The sequence below is a fragment of the Misgurnus anguillicaudatus genome, chromosome 12 (assembly GCF_027580225.2).
Source record: "Misgurnus anguillicaudatus chromosome 12, ASM2758022v2, whole genome shotgun sequence".
Taxonomy (NCBI): Eukaryota; Metazoa; Chordata; class Actinopteri; order Cypriniformes; family Cobitidae; genus Misgurnus; species Misgurnus anguillicaudatus.
Genome location: NC_073348.2, coordinates 4,927,495 through 4,949,853, shown reverse-complemented (window position 1 = coordinate 4,949,853; position 22,359 = coordinate 4,927,495). Strand labels below are relative to the sequence as shown.

Here is a 22,359-nt window from a genome sequence, read left to right as displayed (position 1 = left end):
TAAAATTGAAGGCTTATAATTACATTTTTAAATATAATAAATATATTTACAATTTTAAATAAATATTATTATTTTAAATATTGAGTAGATTGTGGTTCCTTACTGTGTAGCAATGTGTGTTTATATTTACAACTAAAACAAACGTTTGTCTTTATAAAAGTTCTGTAACATTTTATACAGTTTATTGAGTTGGATCAAGTGATGTTCGGTTGGCGAGCTTCAGAAAAGGTCACGTGATTTCCGGTTAGGGAACATAGGGAACATCGATGCTCACTGGTTTTTGCGGTGCATTGTGGGAATTTTTAGGGAACGAACGTTCCAGTGCACTGAACGGATTTTCCGATTGAGACAGCCCTTAAAATGGCTGACTCCCTGATCAGTGCCCTGACTACTGAACAAGGGAGCTGATTGAGACACACGGAAGGTGTTTGGTAGAGGTGCCAGCATGGCTTTGGGTGTTTGCTCAACATGGCCTTTTGCATTGAGTTGTAGAACAATGATGTTCCTCAAAATAGGGTTTCAGGCATGTGTAAGATTTTGTTATTCTATGTTGTTATTTGGTGAAGTGCATTTTGTGATTTGTGTGTTTTTGTATATTTGTTCAGAGGGTTTTTGTTTGACCTCATTCATCATCTTATAAGGACTCTTCATTGGACTATGATTTGATCTAATTCTACACCTTTAATTATAACCTGGATGAACTCTTGGATACGGCTTGAGACAATTTATGTTTCACTGTCATTCCTGAACTTCAATTATCAACTGATATTAACTGGACTATTTGGATCACTGGGACATTGCCTATGTGTCTGCATTTAAGCAGGAAGACTGAATTATGCTAATGGAAGGTTGTAACTGTTTTCTGTTTATTTTTGTGTAAATGCTTTACCATTGTCATCACTGTTTGTGTATATACATATATTGTTTGGGTTTCACTCTTAAAAACTGTAATACATCACTCTACTCTTAGAAGCAAGAATCTCCTCTTTATTTAATATGTGACTCAAATCTGAGATGTTACAGTACGTATTAACGTTACAACCCGAAGTAAAAAGCTGAAGAAACCCTAAACGTTAATGGAAAAGAACCGTGAACCCGAGTGACTGAGGGAGAGAGACAGAAAGCTGTTCTGTGTGTGAGTGTGCAGAGCGGGACACAGTGGTTTGAGAAAGCTCCCAGCTGAAGGTTAAAAAAAGAAAAAAAATCTCCGACAGGCAGAGACGCGATGCGCGTCGCATTCACGTCTGAACGAACGTTTACCAGAACTCTGCTGGTTAGTACGTATTTGAACGTTACAACCCGAAGTAAAAAGCTAAAGAAACCCTAAACTTTAACGGAAAAGAACCGCGAACCCGAGTGACTGAGGGAGAGAGACAGAGAGCTTTTCTGTGTGTGAATGAGCAGAGCGGAGCTGCGGGACACACAGCAACACAATACATCTGTAATTGTGTAGGGGAGGGGCAGCGCTGTTACTACTAGCCTATCACAGAACGCTGATACAATCACCTACCCAATGATGATTTTCATTTAATACGAGCACAAATATTGACTCGTATTACTCGTATAATACTCGTACTCGGCAGAAGTGCTTTATCCGTACCGGATACTCGTTTCAACCGAGTATCCGGCTCATCTCTAGTTTATAGCCTACTTTAAAATTGCAACGTGTGACTCTTATATACAGACACTTCCTTGCTTCTTGTTTTTAAAGCTAAAAACACGGCTAAAAACAAGGGAAGACCGAGCTTTTGCCATTTCGTCCCCAAATTATGGAATAGTGTATCATTACGTATAAGGGGAATTACTCATGAGTCATTACAATTTTTTTTAAATTATACATACAGAAACCTTACAATCAATGAGCGTGTAACTTGCTACTTTGACTGTGTAAATCGTCTGTGTTTACTTTTCAATGTGTTGTTCTGTGGTTTTATGTATTTATTTATGTTTATCAGTTATTTTCAGCAATATGGTCAACACCTGTTGCAATAGTAGTTTTAATTATATAGCACTATATTACAACTACACTTACACTAATTCTTTTACATCTCTTTTTCCATAGGCACATTGACGGTAATCATAAATTGACTAGTTGAAAATGATCCCAGCCAGCAATGACATGTGGGGCCCAGATGAGGGCTTCATGGGTGGCAAATGTGGGCCCCATTATGGGCTTGCACCCGGATCCACATTGGGGCAAGCTGTGGAAGCCCAGACGTACTGAAAGTGGGACCTATGAGGGTACTGCATGGGTCTTACCTGGGCAATTCATGTCAGACCCCTTTGGGGCCCACCTGCCCAAATGGGTTTGAAAGAGGGCTTGCACCCGGGATCCAACCATGGCTACCCAGATGGGCTTTAAATGGGCTCTGTTAGAGTCTTATGTGGGTCCTAACTGGACAATTCATCCCAGACCCATTGGGGCCCCACCTGTCCAAAGGGGTTTAAAGTGGGCTTGCACCCAGGATCCACATTGGGGCAAGCCGTGGAAGCCCAGACGTACTAAAAGTGGGACTGGTAAGGGTCTTATGTGGGTCCTAACTGGGCAATTCATGCCAGACCCCACCTGCTTAAAGGGCTTTTAAATGGGCTTGCACCCGGGATCCAGCCGTGGATATGGCCAAATGGGTTTTAAGTGGGGCCTGTAAGGGTCTTATGTGGGTCTTAACTGGGTAATTCATGCAAGGCCTATCTAAGCCCAACCATGACAAATGGTTTAAGGAAACAATCTAAAAAAACGAAGAATGAATGAATATAAGTCCAAGATAAATACAAGACACTTGACGCTTTGAACTGCAAGAAATATATTTTTTAATTGAACTACAAAAATGATCTTTGAAAAAATTTTAAATGTCACAAAACATAGCGGTAAATAAACAATATATTTTATATTATAATTATATATTTTTATAAAAATCTCTGAGAAAAAAAACATCAACAAAAATACATTAAAGTGATGGTTCGGAGTAATTTCACTCTAGGGTCCTTTGCACCATGACCTCAAGCCAAACACCCCCCCCAGAAGCTTTTTTCACCTGGGTCAAACATTGGGAGAGTTAGCATAGAGTAGCGTTATTGGCTGAATAGCACCAGTTCAAACGTGAGTCCATTAGCACCTGCACCAAGCTACTCAGCTGATAAAGCTACTCTACGCTAACTCTCCCAATGTTCGACCCAGGTGAAAAAATCTTCTGGGGGGGTGTTTGGCTCGAGGACATGGTACAAAGGGCCTGTTACGTGCCAGGCTGTTTCTTTCTGTTCTCTCTGTCTTTTGCTCCTGTCATCCTTCTTAGGTCCGCCTTCTCATCTGATTGGCCAGTGGGGCTGTCTATCAATCCGGATATAAATGTGACGTCACTGCCAGCTTCAGCCAATTGCGGACCTTTTGGAGTTTTAAAAGAGACGCCAGGATGGCAGCGCTTCAGTCCCCGACTCGCTATTTTTCGTGTTACTTGTTATCTGCTGTTTTTGTGACTTATTGACTTTGGTGTGCTTGTGAAATATCTGTGTAGTATCTGCCCGCTTGTTTGTCATTGTTACAGTTGAACCATATCTCACTAGCGCCATTCTGTTCCCTGGTTACTGTACTTTGCCCCCTCCCCCGTGTTGTCTATAAATCCCTGCTATCCAGGGAAACGCGGACAGGTAAGCACATCGCGCGATATACACTTTGCACACGTAGTTTTGGTTTCACTGTTTAGACACATTAGGTTAGGAGTAATTGCTACATCGTGTATGTTTTATTTTGGCTAGTTAGCGTAGTTTAGGCAGGGCGTGAAAACGCTGAAGACTTTTCTTTCCATTCCCTTTTGGTTTTTTAGCTAGCTTAGAGGGTTTTCAAATAGTTGGTTTTGTTTTGTTTTGCTGATTTCTTTGATTTAGCACCACTCTCGTCCCTTTTCCCTGGATTTTGTCTTGTTCCTTGTTGTACTGTAAATACTGTAAATAGCCACCTTTTTATTCTTTTTTTTCTGCTTTATTGCTTGTCATCAAATACTTTAAAATATTTCACTAAATTTATTTGTCTTTATATCTTCCACTTGTATAATAAATATTCACTTTAAGAGTTTTGTGCGGTTGTCATTACTACCCACACACACACCTACTGGAGTTATCTTTCTTTTACACTAAATGTCACATCCCTGCCCTAGACAACAGTTGGGGTCGTAACATTTATTGGGGGCTCATCCAGGATATTTTAATAAATCCCAGGATATATTTATTTATTTTTCCTCCTCTGGGTGTGTGTTTAGTGGCGGTTTGACACTGCGCTTCGCGTTGGCCTAGCATTGGCGGCCGCTCGTATGCGGCGCTCTGTGTTCGCATTGGTGTGCTGTTGGTGTGCTTCACCTGCATTCCACCCTTTCTTAGATCAGGAGCACTGTTGTGCAGCGCTTACAAGAGCTTAACATTCTGCCCATGTCAGGTGCTGGTGGTGGTGAAACCGGTGCATCGAAAGTCAATGGATGGGTCAGTGCATCAATTAAATTAAAAATACATTTAAATCCTGACCATATAGCCTACTATTTCTCATTGAAGAAGGGACATTTTCATTTCTCCTTTTGTAGGTCAATACACCTATTGTAGGTCTCGTTTCACTTAATCACTTCACACACTTAATCACTAACCCTGTTTTTTGTCCGGCCTTCACCTGCATTCCACCCTTTCTTAGATCAGGAGCACTGTTGTGCAGCGCTTACAAGAGCTTAACATTCTGCCCATGTCAGGCACTGGTGGTGGTGAAACCGGTGCGGGTGTTACGGATGATGAAGCGAGTAACGGTCAATCCAGTGCGGGTGAAGATATAGACGATGGGGCAGATAGAGCTGCTGGTAACGCGGAGGCCGATGCAAAACCCGGCTTGTCGCCTTTTGAACCATTTTCTCCGGTTTCTACTGGCTCGAGAGGGGGTGCGCGGCTGAAAGTCCGTTTAGCCCGCCTACAGTTAGAGGCACAAGAAAAGGCCCAGGCACGTCAGGCCGAGCTCGATATGCGTTTGGAGGTGCGCAGGCTCGAGATTGCTCCTCTCTCTCCTATTCCAGTAATCGGAGAACCGTTTGAGCATGTAATTGTGGATTGTGTTGGACCGTTACCTAAAACAAAAACAGGTAACCAATTTTTACTCACTGTTATGTGTGTCGCTACCCGATTCCCCGAAGCTTTCCTGCTACGAAAAATTACAGCACCAGTTATAATTAGAGCGCTGACAAAATTCTTTTCCACGTTTGGGCTTCCTAAAATTGTACAAACAGACCAAGGCACAAATTTTTGGTCAAAACTCTTCACTCAAGTAATGTCATCTCTCGCTATAACTCACAGTTCCGTCAGGTTTGGGAACTAACAGGTGATATGCGGACACATTTAAATCCTGACCATATAGCCTACTATTTCTCACTGAAGAAGGGACATTTTCATTTCTCCCTTTGTAGGCCAATACACCTATTGTAGGTCTCGTTTCACTTAATCACTTCACACACTTAATCACTAAACGCCTTTTTTTGTTCGGCCTTCACCTGCATCCCACCCTTTCTTAGACACAAACACCTTGGGAGGGGTAGGTGGGACATCTCCCTCGATGTCCATTTCCTCCTCACTCAACGTCAGCAGGGGTTTTGGTGCTCTATAATCAGTTAAAAGCATCCATTTAAACTTTTACAACAGAATACACTGAAAAAAAACAGGTGTTTGTAAGAGGCATACTGATCTAGTTTTGGACTCTAAAATATTGGCATCGATATTGTTTTTTATGATTTATTCCCACCAAAAGGAGTGTATGTACTGTATGTGGCTCAAGGCACTTTTTTAACGACTGGCATGTTTGAGGTAAGTGAAAAATGGAAATAAAAGGAAAAGGAAAAGTTTATTTGAACCTGGACATTATTTCTAGCACGAAATAAATTCATAAACTCACCCGGAGAAGTTTGGAGTCACCCGATGTCATTCGCAAGAAATTTACATCCATCTCAATGAGTGCTATTCCAGCAAAACGGTAGAGGTCAGGGCCAGTAACATTTCAGCCTAAATAAAACATTATCAGTAACAACACGTCTTCTTTTCACCAATATGTAGTTATACATTGCAAGTGCTATCCCTCGTTGACTTTGAAGCGGCTTGGTTGTCTTCCAGGGCTTTTTTAAAAAATTAGCAAACTAGCCTGAGGTTAGCTCTAGATAGCTTTTGGTTGACAGAAGCCGATGACGTAACCTCCACAAAATTGTGCCCAATGAAGATGTCCTACACATGCTCAAAATCGGATATTCTGCTATATTGTTCTAAACTAGCAGTAGCAAGTTAGCAGGCCATTGAATGTAGTGTACAAGGCTGAAATAAAGTAATTATGTGGTGGCAAACGGCAATGATGTCATCAGCTCGTATTGACAAATGTTTTTAAAAATGCCTGGATGACAAACAAGCTGTTCCTAAGTCATTGAGGGAAAGCACTAGCAATGCATAACTACATAATGGTGAATAGAAGACGTTTTGGTCACTGATGTTTTATTTAGGCTGAAATGTTACTGGGCCGACCTCTACCGTTTTGCTGGAATGGACGCAATAATAGATCAAAATATCTCCCGAAGGACAAAACGTGACTCGAAACTTCCCTGGGTAAGTTTATAAAAGTATCACATGCTAGAAACAAGGTTTAAAAAACAGTACAGGTTAAAAAAACAGTACTTTTCCTTTAATGCCAGAAAATCTGCAACACCACAAACATTATATTCTGTATTACATTACCTCTTTTCTCGCCTTGCAGGCATATCATCACCATCTGTCTGTAGGTCAGACATTGCCTCTGCTTTTTTACATTTTTGGCGAGCAGCCTCGAAAGTGTCTTAATAACAGAAGGAAAAGGGGTATTAGAAAGCAATCTATGGTGACCGTGATAAAAAAAGCAATTTTGGTGTCTGCAACTTAAATGATCTCAAAAGCCTGGAGTTGAATAAACATGAAACAATATTGTTATGAAAACAATTGAATATAGAAATCACAATTTCACAGGCTAAATTTGAAAAGTACATTATTGGCACTTATAGAAATTGATGTCTTATTGACATTGAGATAGATAGATGACAGACAGAGTCAAATTTAGAAAGAACCTCTTACCTGCCCATCCAAGTACTCTGATGGAGTATTTCGGCCACGATTCCTCTGGCTTCTGTCGGTCCTTCACAGCCTTGGTTACATTATGGCCTGATGGCCAGAAACACTCATTGTGTTCTTCGGTCATCCAACAAGTTGGAATTATATCCACCACAGATTGGCCATCATGGGTCTCGCCAATAAACTCGACGATACAGTACAGGGACATGCTGTAAAGGTCATAATGGTTACTGATTGTGTAATTGGACAAATGCAACAGCTCCATCCTGCAATGGCAGAAGTATTAGTCTCTCAGTTAAATCTGTGACCGACACACCGTGCTGGTGAGACAGCTGTGTCACTTTTCTAATCCCCACACACGTTGACTCAATAGGGTAGTTGTAAAAGCTGTCTTGTTTTTCATAAAACTGACAGACTGCATACATACCCCCGATACCAAATCAACAATGTTCCGCACCACAGCAACTTGGCCCTTAACATTAAAACAATTGCTGCCTTCACGACTTGAAATGATTTTGCCCTCATGTCTGTACTTCATGTACTGCATGCAGACAGGAACATAAGGGAGAGTCGGACCTGAGAAATGTGCTTGTGGAGGCTTATTTGCCCTCTCTTTTCCACTTTTAAGGGAGAGTGAACGCTGTTTTTCACTGATACGCCTTACGAGTTGTTGAACTGCGCCTTGGGGCCGTCTCACCATTCGCTTCATAGTCCCCAGATGGTTTTCGAAAGGGAAACATGACATGTTGTCTAGGGCACCAAAGTTTTTGGCATCGTCAACAAGAAGGATGAGTGAGTGAGTGTTATAGACTAGCTGCTCTGATCCATATATCTGTCCAAAATTGGTCACATAACATTTCAGTAGCTTGCCTGCATATTCACAGTGCTCAGAGCACAAGGCTGGACTGAGAAGTATCCTCATTGCAACTGAGAGCTTCATAAAGTTTTTGTACAGCCTTGTTGGTAGGCGTCCTTTCAGTACCACAGGACCTGTGTACAACAGAAACTGCCGATATTCAGTGGCCTTCCAATTTCTGTATTCTCTAAGTGACCTGGGCTTACGTGAAAAATTCTGTGTGAGATTTGCTCTGATGGATTCCAAGTGATCAGAAATCATGTTGATTGTGGAAGCAGAAAGACGACTACTTAAAGGTCCCTTGGTCCAAAGTACAATTCTTCTAACATGTCCTAAGCATACCAAATGCATATAGTCAAGGACAAATCTTGACACCATTCTAATGCCAAGCTCTTGTAGCGGAGAGACTATATCATTATGGTGATGTTCACTATCGAGCTGCTGATCAAAGGTCAAGTCGGTTCGAAGCGGTGCAGTCAATTCTGGAAACACAACTGTACCTAAATAAACCCCATACTCAGTACATTGCTTGCAGGAGCTGTAGCCAGTGTGACCTTTGATGCATTTTAAGTAGGCACGAGCAGGTGCATCACAGATAAATGCATCTGGAAGAACAACATTGTAATGTCTTTCATTGTATTCTAGACCATCATGCATTAATAGCTTCAACTCCTCAATGAAATCCTTCAGGTATTCATGAACCAATTGGGGCTTTGTTGGACCTGCAAACAGACCAATGACACCAACATTAGCTCTGGGAAGTTCCTTGATCTTAACCAGAATAGGCCATAACTCCTGTTTAGAGCTGCCTGAGAGAGGTATACCATCAATGTTGATGCGCAGTGTTATAGTGTCTACTGAGGAATGTTCTTCCTATGACAGCGCTAAAATTATTACGTTAGACACTCCAATATGGCAGTAGCTTCTTTGATTTCGTAGGTTGTTGAGGTTGACAAAAGAGTTCTTGGATGTTTTGGTAAGTCCAAGCCACACTGCACGAATAAGTGCAACAACTCTGACAGGGCACTATGTGAAATATTGTGATTTACTGACCAGACTGCCAATTTCCTTCTAATGTCACTAAAGCTACAAGGGTCTGATTTGTCAACTGTGCTCTGCGATTCAGTCTGATCATTTGTGGGTTCAAAACTGTGTTTGGAAACAACTTCAGAATGTGATTCGTCATCACTTTGAGACCCCAAGTCTTCACTATGATGTCCACAGATCCTGCTTCTCATTTGAATTGTTACTTCCATAAGACTGCAATTCTTCCTCTGATGCAATGAAATCCATATTTGTTGGCACGATGTCCTCATCATTATGGCAGCCTTCCAAAAAATTCAAGTGCTCCTGTACTTTCATTTTAACACGTCTTCGTTTAGTCCAACGACTGTCATCATAATCCATTTTTCTTTGAGTTCTGTAACAGACAAAGCTTTTATACTTGATAAAACCGACATACATATTGAGGTGTTTAAGTTAAAGACGTGCTGACTGTCACACATGTCTGTGTGAAATTAATTGTGGCTCAGAGATAATATATTCCAATATCCAACCTTCGATGGTCTGTTAAAAGGAGTCATATGTAAGATTGTGGCCAAAACTGATACTACAATAAAGTGTAATTGAGCAATATCAGGGGTTTTCCGTGGCCAAAAAGGAGAGTGGCGGTAACCCCTCGTGGAGCATGCGGCGTGGTGCGATCATAGCTACGATGGGGGTGGGGGGGTGCTAGCGTAAGATCCAGAAATAGCATGGGTCATGTCGAATAATATAAATTTATAAATATAATAAAAATAAACCAGCACACCCGACAGACAGCGCTTGAAGTATTTTTATTTTGGATTTTCTCATCATGAGGCAGTGGCAGCAAGAAATAACGCAGTTGCGGGCACCACCGAAATCTCTATGGAGGTAAAATCCTGCATATGTAACAAATTTACAAAAATGGGCAAAATGGGTTAAATAAAATATCCACCCAAATTCTGAATACTTTAGAGCCCTCCTCTCCCTGATTGGGAACTTTAATCAAATATCAAATGTAAACAATATAAATGCGAGCAGCCATTATGGGCCCAAGCCGGTGGCACCACCACCCTGGTGCCTTTAGTTTAAGGTGGCGTTAATGAGCCCATCCACCACGCCCCTTTCTGAAACTTTGCACATGTCTAAAAACGAATAAATGTGATGAGTCTGTCCAGTTTCATGCAATTTCAAGCATGCTAACAGACTCAAAATCATCATAAAAGAATATTAAAGTTTGATAATCTTTGTACAGTTCTACATCTGCCGTGTGTTTACATTACACAGATAAAGTTTTAAGTAAATCGGGTAAAAAGAAGAGTGTGATTTCAAAGCATTTCGAAAGTGACACACTTCCTGCTGCTAGTTGGTGGTCCTATAACTTTGACTCACAATAGTAACACCAATGTGATCGGCCTTTTACTATGAACACACCGATGAAGTTTCATCAAGATCAGTTAATGTATGCAGAAGTTATAATACACTTCCTGTGTCCCATTATTTGCCCTTAATTAGTTTCCTCGCCACGGCCAAACTGATAGAGATATAAAAAATCTGGATCACAATAAATCATCCTCAATGTCTTGACTTCATCCACACCAAGTTTGGTGGTGATCAGATTAATTCTATAGGACAAGTGTTTCACATTCCATGGTATGCGATTTCCAAACAACGTATAATAACCGACTTCCTGTTGGGATGCGTAAAAAGTAAAAGTACGAAAGTTGTTCGGCCCAATGAGATCTATATGTATACCGAGTTTCATATTATTATATGCAAGCGTATTTGTTATATGGACCAAGTTTTCGGACCCTATTCCAGGGGACGTTGTCGAGCTTCCCTGCCACACCCGGGTACAAGCTTCACCCCGGCCCTGATGGCTGCAGGTTCTGTGTGTGCCAAATTTCAAGAGTTTTTGAGCATGTTAAGGGCCCCAAAAGTTCCTGTAAGGTTGACAGAAAAATAAGAAATAATAATAATCCTAAGGAAAACAATAGGGCTCTTCGCCCTTTCAGGGCTTGGGCCCTACATATCAGTTGTGGGATGCACCTCTGCTTTTGAAATGAGAATATCCTGGCTAAACTACTGTGATATAAGTCAGTGATATAAGCATTTGAAATAAACATCATTTCAATGTCTTGTAACATATCAGGAGCATTTAAAGGAAACTTTAAGGTTGATGTATGGACACTTACACCATATTTATGAACAACAGGGTACACCTCCTACTGTTGCTCCCCTGGCTGGCAAGACCTTAATAAAATTAGACAAAAATTGAGAAAATCAGTGTTCAACATGAGCTTTCAATCAATAAAAACATAAGTAACAAATGAACATAAAATAACCAGCTTACATGACACGAAGTGTGTGTGTGTGCGTGCGCCACACAGGGACATTAGTGTGTGTGTGTAAGCGTCCACGATAAGCAAGGCTCACGTGTCACTCAGCAATATGCGTAGTTTTTCCAAGATCAATGCCAGAGCACGGATGCTGATGTGTTAGGAGGGAGAGAGTTGGTAACCCCCAAGAACTGTCTGTCAAAGTTTGCAAACAATTTCGCAGTAGGGTGACCACTTGCTAATTAAGCCCAAGGGGGGACAAGGGGTATGTTTCTGAGGGACAATGTGGGAAACTCCCTGGCGGTGCCCCCAACACACGGGCAGACTTATTGATAGTGGTTTACCCATGTCTAGCACATACCACCTTACATAGTATATTTATAATACCCTATTCCCCTAAACATGTGTAATTGCTGATGTATGCTCATAAGTAGGCCAACCAATGTTTTTTTTTTTCTAAATAAAGATTCATAATATTTTGAACATTCTATGCATTGACAGATCCACTTACACTTACGATTTACTTTATCTATTTTAATGTAATTTACTTTTCATTACAATTTATTCACTTTAAATAAATTATATAAAATTATAGGATTGACAGGAATTGTATATTTATTATTATTAAATCTTTATTAAGGACACAAAATCCTGGTCCATAGTATTAAAAAGAAAAGCTTACAAAACAAGTATAAGAATTTACACAAAAATAGAAAAATACTATTCATTATTTATAAATATAAAGAGGAGCGCCAGTGCTTCCAAATTCTTGAAGTAAACCTGATCGAACTTTTCTTCGGACATACCAGGGCTTGAACAATACAGTTTGATTGATTCTGAATTCTACACATAAATGTATAGATACAATGTCTAATGTTAGCTGCACAAGATCGTATACCACTGTTAGCAAACATCTCACTCGCACTGTTGTTCCGCGGTTCTTTCAATAGCATTATAAAGGAATCATTATATGCACCCACCAAAGCCTGCATGCTCTTCTTTTTGTAGTTGCGCCAGAGGTGCGCAGCATACAAAGGCGAGCAAAAGCTTTTAAATAATACAGTTCTGACATTAGTGGAGCACATGTGAAACTTACGTGCCAAGACATTAGCCTGACCATACAGCTTACATCTCTGCCTGAACAAGTCTCTGTCATCCGTGAGATCATTTACAATAAAGTGTCCCATGTATTTGTTATATTTGCTCAACAACACAGTAACAGTAAAAAAATAAAAGTCTTAACTCACAACTCCAGAGGTCCACGAAACGAGAAGGGGGAGGAAGGATGGTGAACTTGCATGTTAGTAGCCTAGTCTGGCGCAGGAAAAAAACTGTTCAGTGTTCTGGGGACACCTTTAGGACTTTCAGCCACAAATATTTATTTTCCCAGTCTTGTACCGACACCTCCCGTGTGTCTCAATCAGCTCCCTTGTTCAGTCAGGGCACTGATCAGGGAGTCAGCCATTTTAAGGGCTGTCTCAATCGCAAAATCCGTTCAGTGCACTGGAACGTTCGTTCCCTAAAAATTCCCACAATGCAACCCAAAAACCAGTGAGCTTCGATGGTCCCTATGTTCCCTAACCGGAAATCACGTGACCTTTTCTGAAGCTCGCCAACCGAACATCACGTGATCCAACACAATAAACTTTATGAAATGTTACAGAACTTTTATAAAGACAAACGTATGTTTTAGTTGTAAATATAAACACACATGGCTACACAGTAAGGGACCACAATCTACTCAATATTTAAAATAATAACATTTATTTAAAATTGTAAAAAATATATATATTTAAAGTTAAGTAATTATATTACCCAATATGCACGGATATGTAAGAGAATAATGACAGCGTTTTTCACAATGTACGGTTTAAAATTAAGTCACAGAGATGTTGGTTTTGCCAGTTGTTGATGAGTAACAGCTGTGAGTGATCACAACGCGCTTAAGCAGCCACGTGACAGAAAAATAAGTGAACATTGTCCCAATGTCAAGTGATCTAGGGTCCTTACCAGTGCCCGAGCCTGTGTACACGATATAGTGATTCACGACCTCGGGAGCTAGGGAACGAGACACAGGGACGGTCTCAATTTGCGGGACGCATGAAATGGGCTTCAAATGCTGTGCGCGCTACGCGGGGTCACCCTATAATCTAGCATATATAATCTAGCTAGCAAACAAAGTGTAGATATTATGAAAGATGCATTGTGCAGTAGCTTCATTGATAATAATAACAGAGTTTTTTGAAAACCACATGTTGCTGTAATGTATCAAAATATCGGAAATGTGTTTAAAACTCATGTCCGTTATTGAATAAAAGTCTATCGTGATATATTAATTATTAAAACACTCTCCCCCTGTGTTTCCTTTTGGTGTTACATCAGAATAAACAATCTGATGTAACTGTACAATCTGCAGTGTTATTTTTCTGCCAATATACTATTTCAACTTACCTCAATTTGTGAATCTCTGATTATATGAAGTTCTCCTCGAAGTCACAGCTAGCAGCAGTGCTTTTCTTCGAATGGACTACGTTTTGAGCGTGAAAGGCCTTTGCATACAGGCCCCTTATAGATAATGACTGCCCGACCAAATAACAATTAAATACAGAAAAATTTGTTAATTAAAGGATATGTGAGAGAATTAAAAACAAGTTATCTGCTTCGTTGGCTTTATTATGAATGAATTAGGTGTTGTGTGCTTAAAAAGCAGAAAGAGTACTGAAAATCTGTACTCAAGTACAAGTACTGTTACATTGCTAAAATATTACTGTATTACAAGTAAAAGTACTGGTGTTAGAGAAATACATAAGTAAAAGTACAATTTGTAAAAAAAAAATAAACTACTCAGAGATTTAGTTACCTTTGTCACTTGGAAAAAACATATATAAACATATGTTTCAATATAGGTTTTGATATAGGTTTAACATATATGTGACATATATAAAATTGGCCGTTTTCCTATATTATATGTACAAATAATGTACATATATGCACATATATTTTAACCTATATATTGGTAAAATTATTAAAATCTGTAGCTGCTAATAAATTAAACATAAATAAAGGTCCAACCAATGACAGTCTGCACCTGCAGGAGCCAGGATTCAAACCTCCAACCTTCTGATCACAGATCACAAAAAAAATGCAATCCCATGCGCCACTGCTGGGATTCAAACACCCAACCTTCCGATCATTAGACAACTCGCTCTACCATCTGCGCTACTGTCACCGTTAAACATGCAGACATCATAACTTTTCTCCCTGTAATTGCCATACACTCTTAAAACGAATGTATTAAAATAACACATCTAGGTGTGGTTTCCCGTACAGGTATTATACTAGTCCTAGACTTAAATAAATCTAAGAGCTGCCCAAACTGAAAACAACTTGCAATGACATATCTTAAAATACATCAGTGCCCTTTGTTTTGCCCCAAACTGCACATCATTAATGTTTTTTGTAAGGCATGTTTGTTAAAACTAGTTATAATTCCTAATTAAACTAAGGACTAGTCCTGGGGCCTCATTTATAAAAGTGCGACGTAGGAACTGTCCTACATTTCATCTAAGACCATTTCTGAAATGATCGTAAGTGTGATTCAGAGAAAAGGAGCTTACGCACAAAAAAAACGTGCGTACGCCTCTTTTCCAGATGTGCGGTTTATAAATCACAAATGATCTTAAAATTGTGCGCAGCTGAATGCTCTTCGAACTCCGCCTTGTAAACGCCCCTAATTTAATTCATTAGCATATAAATATTAAATTTTCAAAGGACAAATTCTCTGACTGCTACAATGGCGAGTGGTAAGAAAACATATTTGTTGTCGTTTGCTTAAGTTTTTGATATTTCTAAGTTCTAACATGGAAACTTTATTGACATCACTCAAGTTAAGGCGATTATTAGTGGATCTTTCAATTCACGGGTTTCATTTAAATATAGTTTTACACGTAGGCTAAACATATATTATATAGTATATTTGTGTCTTTAAAGTTTTGTTTCAGTTTGCCATGCCTCCTGCGCGACGGTGTTAAAATAAGATATTTTCGACTTTAAAATTCAAAGATCGTATCTTAAACTGTCGGAATATGTTCCATATGGATTCATTTGGATTTACAGATGTTTAACATTAAAATCGATGCATGGGAATAATTTGTATTAATTTTTGAAATACCCATAACTCTTAAATGTTGCATGTCCCTTAAATCGAGGCTTCACAATTTAGTTCCTTTCACGTCGTTTTAATCATTAAATTCGATCGGTTTTACTTTCATTCAATAAAGCACATGTTCTGTAACACTTACATATGCGTTAAACACTGCAAAACAATTTTGCTATATTTTTAAATATTTTTTGAAAAGATGACGAACTAGAAAATCGTTTTCTGAACCTATACTGTAGCTTGGGTGCCATCTTTTTGCATTAGAATAGGCCTACATTTTAAAATATCAAAATAGGCCAACATATTTTGTTTTAAAATATATTCTAAAACCTGGTTAAATTATTTTGGAGTAGCCTAGTAGGCCTTCTCCACAGTTTGTTCATTTTCTGTGTGCATCATTGTTGCATGTTTTTACGGTTCTATTCTGAATAAACAAACAGCGCAGTTTACATGCTTCGTCCTTGTTGCATTAGCTCATTAAGATCATTCTAAACATATTTCTGTAATTCAAAAAACTCTGAATTGTAGTTGAGAACGTCACGGCGCACTATTAAAACATTGTCGGTAATGTGTCGGTCGGGCTGGGCTCGGACACAACGTGTGCAGGGGCTTCGGTTATGGTTTTTTTGTGCCCGATCGAAGCTCTAATACAGATGATGTTGACGCTGTAAAAGTTTCGAATATTTATTTATTTTTTATCAAACATATTCAACACTTTTTTTACATTAGCCAGGGGATGAAAGAGAAAAATAATTTAATAAAAACATGGAAATGCTGACATACATTAATACATTTAGCAGCTTTCTTGTTTATCAGATTATTAATAGATTTTAGGTAGCCTATTGCTTAACTTCTAATAGAAAAATACGGAATAATGGTTTATAATCACCATATTTACATTTATTTATAATAAACGTTGCAAACAAAAGTAACACATTAATCAAATAATATTTCGTATGTAATAAGATATCATAAGAGAAAAAAACTAATTCAATATTTTCCAAAGTCTTAAGAAAAATATATGAATTCTAACAAAAGAGCACAAATCTAACCATTTTTTTGTCTTTTTTGAATAAGGACAACTCCAAAACAAATGAAAAAAAATTCTGCATGTTGACCACAAAAGGTACAAAACAAAAAGTTTCGAATATGCCTACCTGCAATACTGCAATATTCCCACAAGGAAACGTGCGTACGTCAAGTCGGAACCTGACGTGGAGGTAAGTACTTTTCCACGTCAAAGACAAGTTTTATAAATCTGAGCGTTTGAGTGGATTTGAGCGTACGCACGGTCTTAGATCAAATCTGTGTGTAAAAACGCTTTATAAATGAGGCGCCTGGTTTTAGCTAATCCCTGTCCGGGAAACCGCCCCATTATGTGTTGTCCTTAACTTAACACAACTCTGTGTTATTTTTGTGACAACACACTTTGTGTTGTTTTAACACATCTTGTCCCTTTTCTTTATTTACACTCAAAATCAACACGAAATGACACATAGTGTAATAAATAGGATTAACACCTCCTTTTATAGAGTGTAGTTAAATTAAATAAAATTCCAATTACGTGTGACACAAATTTCATGTGTTTGCACATACATAAGTTCTTGCTTTTTTTTTTTGTTAGTTCTTAGTTATTGCCTTGATAATAGAAAATATGAGCTGGGCATGTATGACATTTGCCAAAGTGAGATATGAGCTACAAAATGACCAGATCCTGCTTTATAGGAGACATAACTTATAGGGCTTATATGTGGATATAAAGAAGCAATACAGGAGACCCATATACCTCAATTTTGCATATATATTATCATATATGGGCATATATGCTGTATATGTGCAGCATATATGTGCATATTAGCTGCATATACAGCATGTATTGTTGGACTTTAAGGTGTCCGTCTGCATGTTCATAATTGGAGGAAAGACACGGTATTAAAATTAAGTTATTTATTGATCAGATATGAAAAAGTTTTACAGCGCTGGGTCATTTCAAGCAATGAACAACCAGCTCAAAAATTAACACGCATATTTATAAAATATATGACGTCGATCTTTCTTCTTAGAATCTCCACCCACAAAGGCCGTTCCCCTCGTACATCTGACTCCATCACCACACCCAATCTGTTAGGGAAGAAATGATACACACACAAAGAACAAACACAGGAGGTTCTGTTCTTCAAGGTTAAGCTGCCATGTCTCCATTAGGTTATTCTGTATACAACCTTCATTTCATTGGTTAATACACATTTATCAAAGACAACATTTTATATTTATTACATCAATTATTCAATGATTAATACTGATTAAGTAGGAAATACATTGCATATTTTATCCTGTGAATATTAAAACATTGGTTAATAACATGGTTATTTGTCTGCTTTTCTTCTATAAGCCTCGCTCTTTATCTCGACCGTTGCCAGCTGCAAATTCCTCACTAATCCAACCACGACCTTGAAACTTTTGCAAACACAGAGGCTGCTTCCTCTCAGTAACTTTCCACTCTCTCAGACAAACACAAACAATCTTTTACTTCAGCATACTATAATGATTATTGAAAACACTTCTAAATACAATATTAATAAAACATATGACATTAAAATCCCACATTCCCTCTCTTGACCTCTGAAAGATGTCACACTTGTTCCTCCTCATCATCCTCTAGGTTCTGAAGGCCTAATAGGGGCATGCTGTATGGGGGTGGATTTTCTTTTTTCTCTATTGCAGACACTATCAGCCTGTTACACAGGGATCTGAGACAGGGGATACAACAACATCCACAAGTGACCAGTATGGCCACAAATACTCCAATTGAGACCACTATAGATGTTCATAAATCAAAGGTGTATGATGTAGTTGAATTTTTTTGTGTAATTTAATTCAATTCCCCCATATCTCTGTACACACTAATCTTGTGGTGTTGTTTTGGACCTTTTGTCAATTTTCTGATTACCTCCATTGCTTATGCCAAATATTATGGTGATTATTATTGCAATTATAACCCCTAGGGCCCACAGAACCTTCCAATCTCCATATAGCTTCATCCCTGTGGAAAAAATACACTTATGCCTATTGGCTAATACTCAAATCATAAGTTCAAAAAGGAAAAAGAAAATTAAAATGTAAAATTAATACTGTAAAATTGTATAAGAAACTTAAAAATTAGGTTCAAAAGGAAACATTGAAATGTAAGATTATATAAGAAACTTAAGAAATTCAAAGGTCAATATAATATGTAGCTCCCCAGGTTATAATGAATAAACAGTAATTGTGATGTTCAGGTCCCTGAACACTTCTGTCAGGATTTCCAGCACTTTGACTTTGTGGAAATCCACTTTATCCAGGCCACACCCCAGCCGGGGAGTGGATACACTTGTTATGTTTTCTTTCTCACACCACTCTCTCATACATCTGAGGCTGTGGGTAAAATTCTCATATGTTGGTAAATCAGTACAGTTTTGTTTTGTTATTAAATGAAAAATCAATCTGCCGTCGTCCTCATGGGTAACTGCACATTCACCTGTGTGTTTGTTCTGTCTTACAACCTTTTGTGTACCGTACTTCGCTTTGAATTGTACGGCTATACCTGCTCCATAGGCACAGTCTATGCAGTGTGCTAAAGGTTCTGTTGCTGGGCTGGAAAAAATGTCACCTTTTTTATGCACAATTTTACAGAGTGTTTATTGACTTTGTTGTTGGTGTTGTGTGAGTGTTACCCCTGATGTTTCACTTCCTGTTTGTTCTCTCTGTATTCCAGCTGATTCACTTTCACTTTCAACACTCTCCCTCTCTTGGACCTGAATCCTCAGGTCCACACCGGTTTCTGTGAGAGACCTGTTCTCGGTAGCCTGGACCGTCTCGGTTTGGCCCAGCACCTTCTGAACACCTTCACTTTCACTCAATCATCATTAGTAACAGCTTAGTCGTTGTCCCAATTTCGTTGTGTGGTAGCCTGGCAGGAAAAATGTTTAATCATAGCAGTTAGTTTGTAAAAATAAACATCATTAGTTAGTGGCAGGATTGGATTCTACACCACGGCGTTCCGTGGGCCTGGAGACTGTCGACCTGTAAGCAATTCAAAGGATGTGAAACCAGAAATCCTGTTAACAGAAGAGCGAATAGACATTAATGCAATTGGTAATGCCTCAAGCCATGTTATTTTTGTCTGTGCACAGATTTTGTCAAGTCAAGTTTTAATGTCAAAGTCAGGTTCATTATGTCAGCTTTGCTCTGGCATTGGGGTGACAAGCAGCCCCGAAACTATATGTCAATTCCAGTGCGTGTTTGTCAATTTTGTCAGATCTAACTTTGTCTTGGGAAACCATGGTTGGGGATATAAGTGGTTTATTAGGCAGTTGACAACAACCACTTCATTAGGTACCTTCACAGCCTGTAGTATGTGTCAGGCTTCGCTAGCATTTATTTATTATAGGCCGGCCTTTCCTGGTTTCTAACCCACCTATCTGCCATATGGCAGTTCCATATATACTGCACCAATCACATATGCAGAGTCACTATAAATAATCACCCTCTCTTCACCAGTGTAGTGCAAGGCTTTAATCAAAGCTATCATTTCTGCTCTCTGTGCTGATTGTTTACCCTCCAATTTGCCACTTACTCTTGTCACAAAATCATTTTCAACCTGTTCAACAACTGCAAAACCTGCCTTCAATGTGCCATCTACTGCTCTGAAACAACAACCATCTGTAAACAGTGTGATTACCGATGGGGGAGTTGTCAGTGGTACCGGAACAAACCATCTCTCAATTTGTTTGCTTTTTTCAGTCAATGGTATGCAGTCATATGGCTCACCCTCAGTGATTAGATCAGTCATGTTTACACCCTCATGGACATAATTTCAGGTTTGGCTGGCCAGGATTTTTTGGTAAACTTTATCTAAGACACCGTTTTATATATTGGTACATACCTTGTTATCTATTGGTTGTTGTTTATAAGGCCCAAAAATGACATCATGTCTTTCACAGTCTCTGGTCCTGGGCCAGACATAAGGCTCTGTCTCTCCATGGTTTAATTAGCCATTCATTTGTTCCCCGTCCGTCCGGGGGCACATTACAACATTGACAGGTCATAGTAATTTCTAGGTCCCTATCTATTATTAACTAGTGTGTTGGAGGAATACAGAAATGCGTGCGAACTAGACTGGTTTGCTACCTTATTGGGTAGTTGATTTGTTAATAGTCACTTTTCAATTTTACCAGAAACCCATTATCCCCACCGTTGTTAAAATGTTCTTTTTTTTTTTTTTGTTACGGTGGACTATTTAGGCTCATTATCCACTAGGGCTCTTAGTGGTGTGGTTCACCACTATTTCCATGAGAGGCCCAGCCATTCCTCTCATGGTGGGTTCCTGTGTGCCCCTTCATTCATCCGCACCACCCCATTGGCCCCATGTTGGGTGCATAGGCGCCATTAAATTTGGTTGTGGTAGGTTGTGCTGTGTCGGTGACCCCCTGCCATAGTCACCGGCTCCACGCCCGGCCCCACCTCCTCGGGGACCCCATCCCCCCGCAGGTGGTCCGTTAAGTGGGCTAGCACCTGAATTTCGAGGCTGTGACCAAATGTTAGGACAATTTCGTCCCCAGTGTCCTTCCTGTCCACACACATAACATGCATTCCTACCAAAAGCACCATAACCACCCCTATTGGGTCCACCCCTTCCCCTAGGGCCTTCTCTGTTTTGCTGATAACCTCCCCATGGGTTTCCCATATATGGTGGTCCTGTATACGGGTCTTGTGGGCCATAAGGGTATGGATTGGGATATTGATTAGGCTGTGGGGCATGCGGTGTAGCTGTGGTGGTGATTGGTTGGGCCTGCTGTGGCATTTGTTTCTTTTTTGTGTTAGCTTGCTTGGCCTGTTCTAGCTGTAGCTTTAACAGCTCATTCTTAAGCTTATCTACTTCTGCAAGGTCTTTATTTGTTTTGTCTATGGCCCTGTCTGTATGGTATACTAGGTGTCTTTCCCATGTGTCATTGTTGGCTATGGGGATATCTGGATTATTTTCCATGATTTGTTTTACACCCGGTGGGGCACCTGCCATTACTGCTGATCTAAAAACATCACGGGTAACTGGATTGTTTATACTGTTTTCCTCAACTAGCTGTTCCCATTCTGCAGCACACCTAAAGTAGTAAGCTGCCCCTGTCTCATCTGGTTTGATTTTAAACTTAATGTTTTGATATACTGTTGGTGGAGTAGGAAACTGCGCCCTCAAGGCTTTACCTATTGCGGTACTCACTGTGGTGTATGCCGTGTCATTGTCATATGTTGTTATGTCAGCGTTTTGTTCAAAATCTTTTACTTGTGCATTGGTTAAAATTTGACCCAACAGACACCTGATGTCACCCAGAGCCAGTACTGTGCCATGACATAAAGTGGTTAGTTTATTTAACCATCTGCCCCCTCCACTAGTGATGGGTGGGAGTTTACTCATTATAGCAGTGAGATCACTATGTGTCCATGGTTGATATTTTTTAGTTCCTTTATGCAACACTATGGGATATTTTGTACCATCTACCTCCTTTTGTTCCCTATCTCCAAAAAGCTGTGCGGTGGGTGTGGGGACTACGTTCGGCTTTATTTGTGGTGGCTTGTTTGGTATTTGGTGGGATGTTATCCACTGATTAAATTGATGTTCTCGTTCATTGTCTATGTCTGATCTCTCTGCATTCACTTGAGTCTGTGGTGGGTGTTCACTGGTTGGGTGGTAGTTTATACCAGACCTGGTGCCTGACCTTTCAAGAAACATCTCACCTTGCATGGTAACCTTTAAGGGTTCCTTTGAATGTATTAGGTGATGCTTTTCACGATCCTGCTCTAATACCATACTTCTTAACTGTTTCAATTCCCTCTGCATACCTGTC

The 22,359-nt window shown here is 39.5% G+C and overlaps 1 protein-coding gene across 1 annotated transcript; it reads right to left on the bottom strand.

Moving 5' to 3' along the window:
* Positions 1-6,735: 6,735 nt before the first annotated feature.
* LOC129445985 (uncharacterized) lies at positions 6,736-18,509 on the bottom strand. Its single transcript, XM_073873657.1, has 4 exons — positions 18,496-18,509; positions 18,117-18,228; positions 7,105-8,830; positions 6,736-6,832 (listed from the first exon to the last, which is right to left on the bottom strand). Exons 1-3 carry the CDS (start codon positions 18,507-18,509, stop codon positions 7,439-7,441), a joined length of 1,518 nt encoding a protein of 505 aa, XP_073729758.1. The 3' UTR covers positions 6,736-6,832; positions 7,105-7,438.
* Positions 18,510-22,359: the final 3,850 nt, after the last annotated feature.

Excerpts from the sequence above, each read along its gene's own strand:
- LOC129445985 (XM_073873657.1), bottom strand. Across the intron at positions 8,831-18,116 it reads AGGATGATGAGGAGGAACAA|GAAGAACATTCCTCAGTAGA; the intron begins GTGTGACATCTT and ends GCGCTGTCATAG.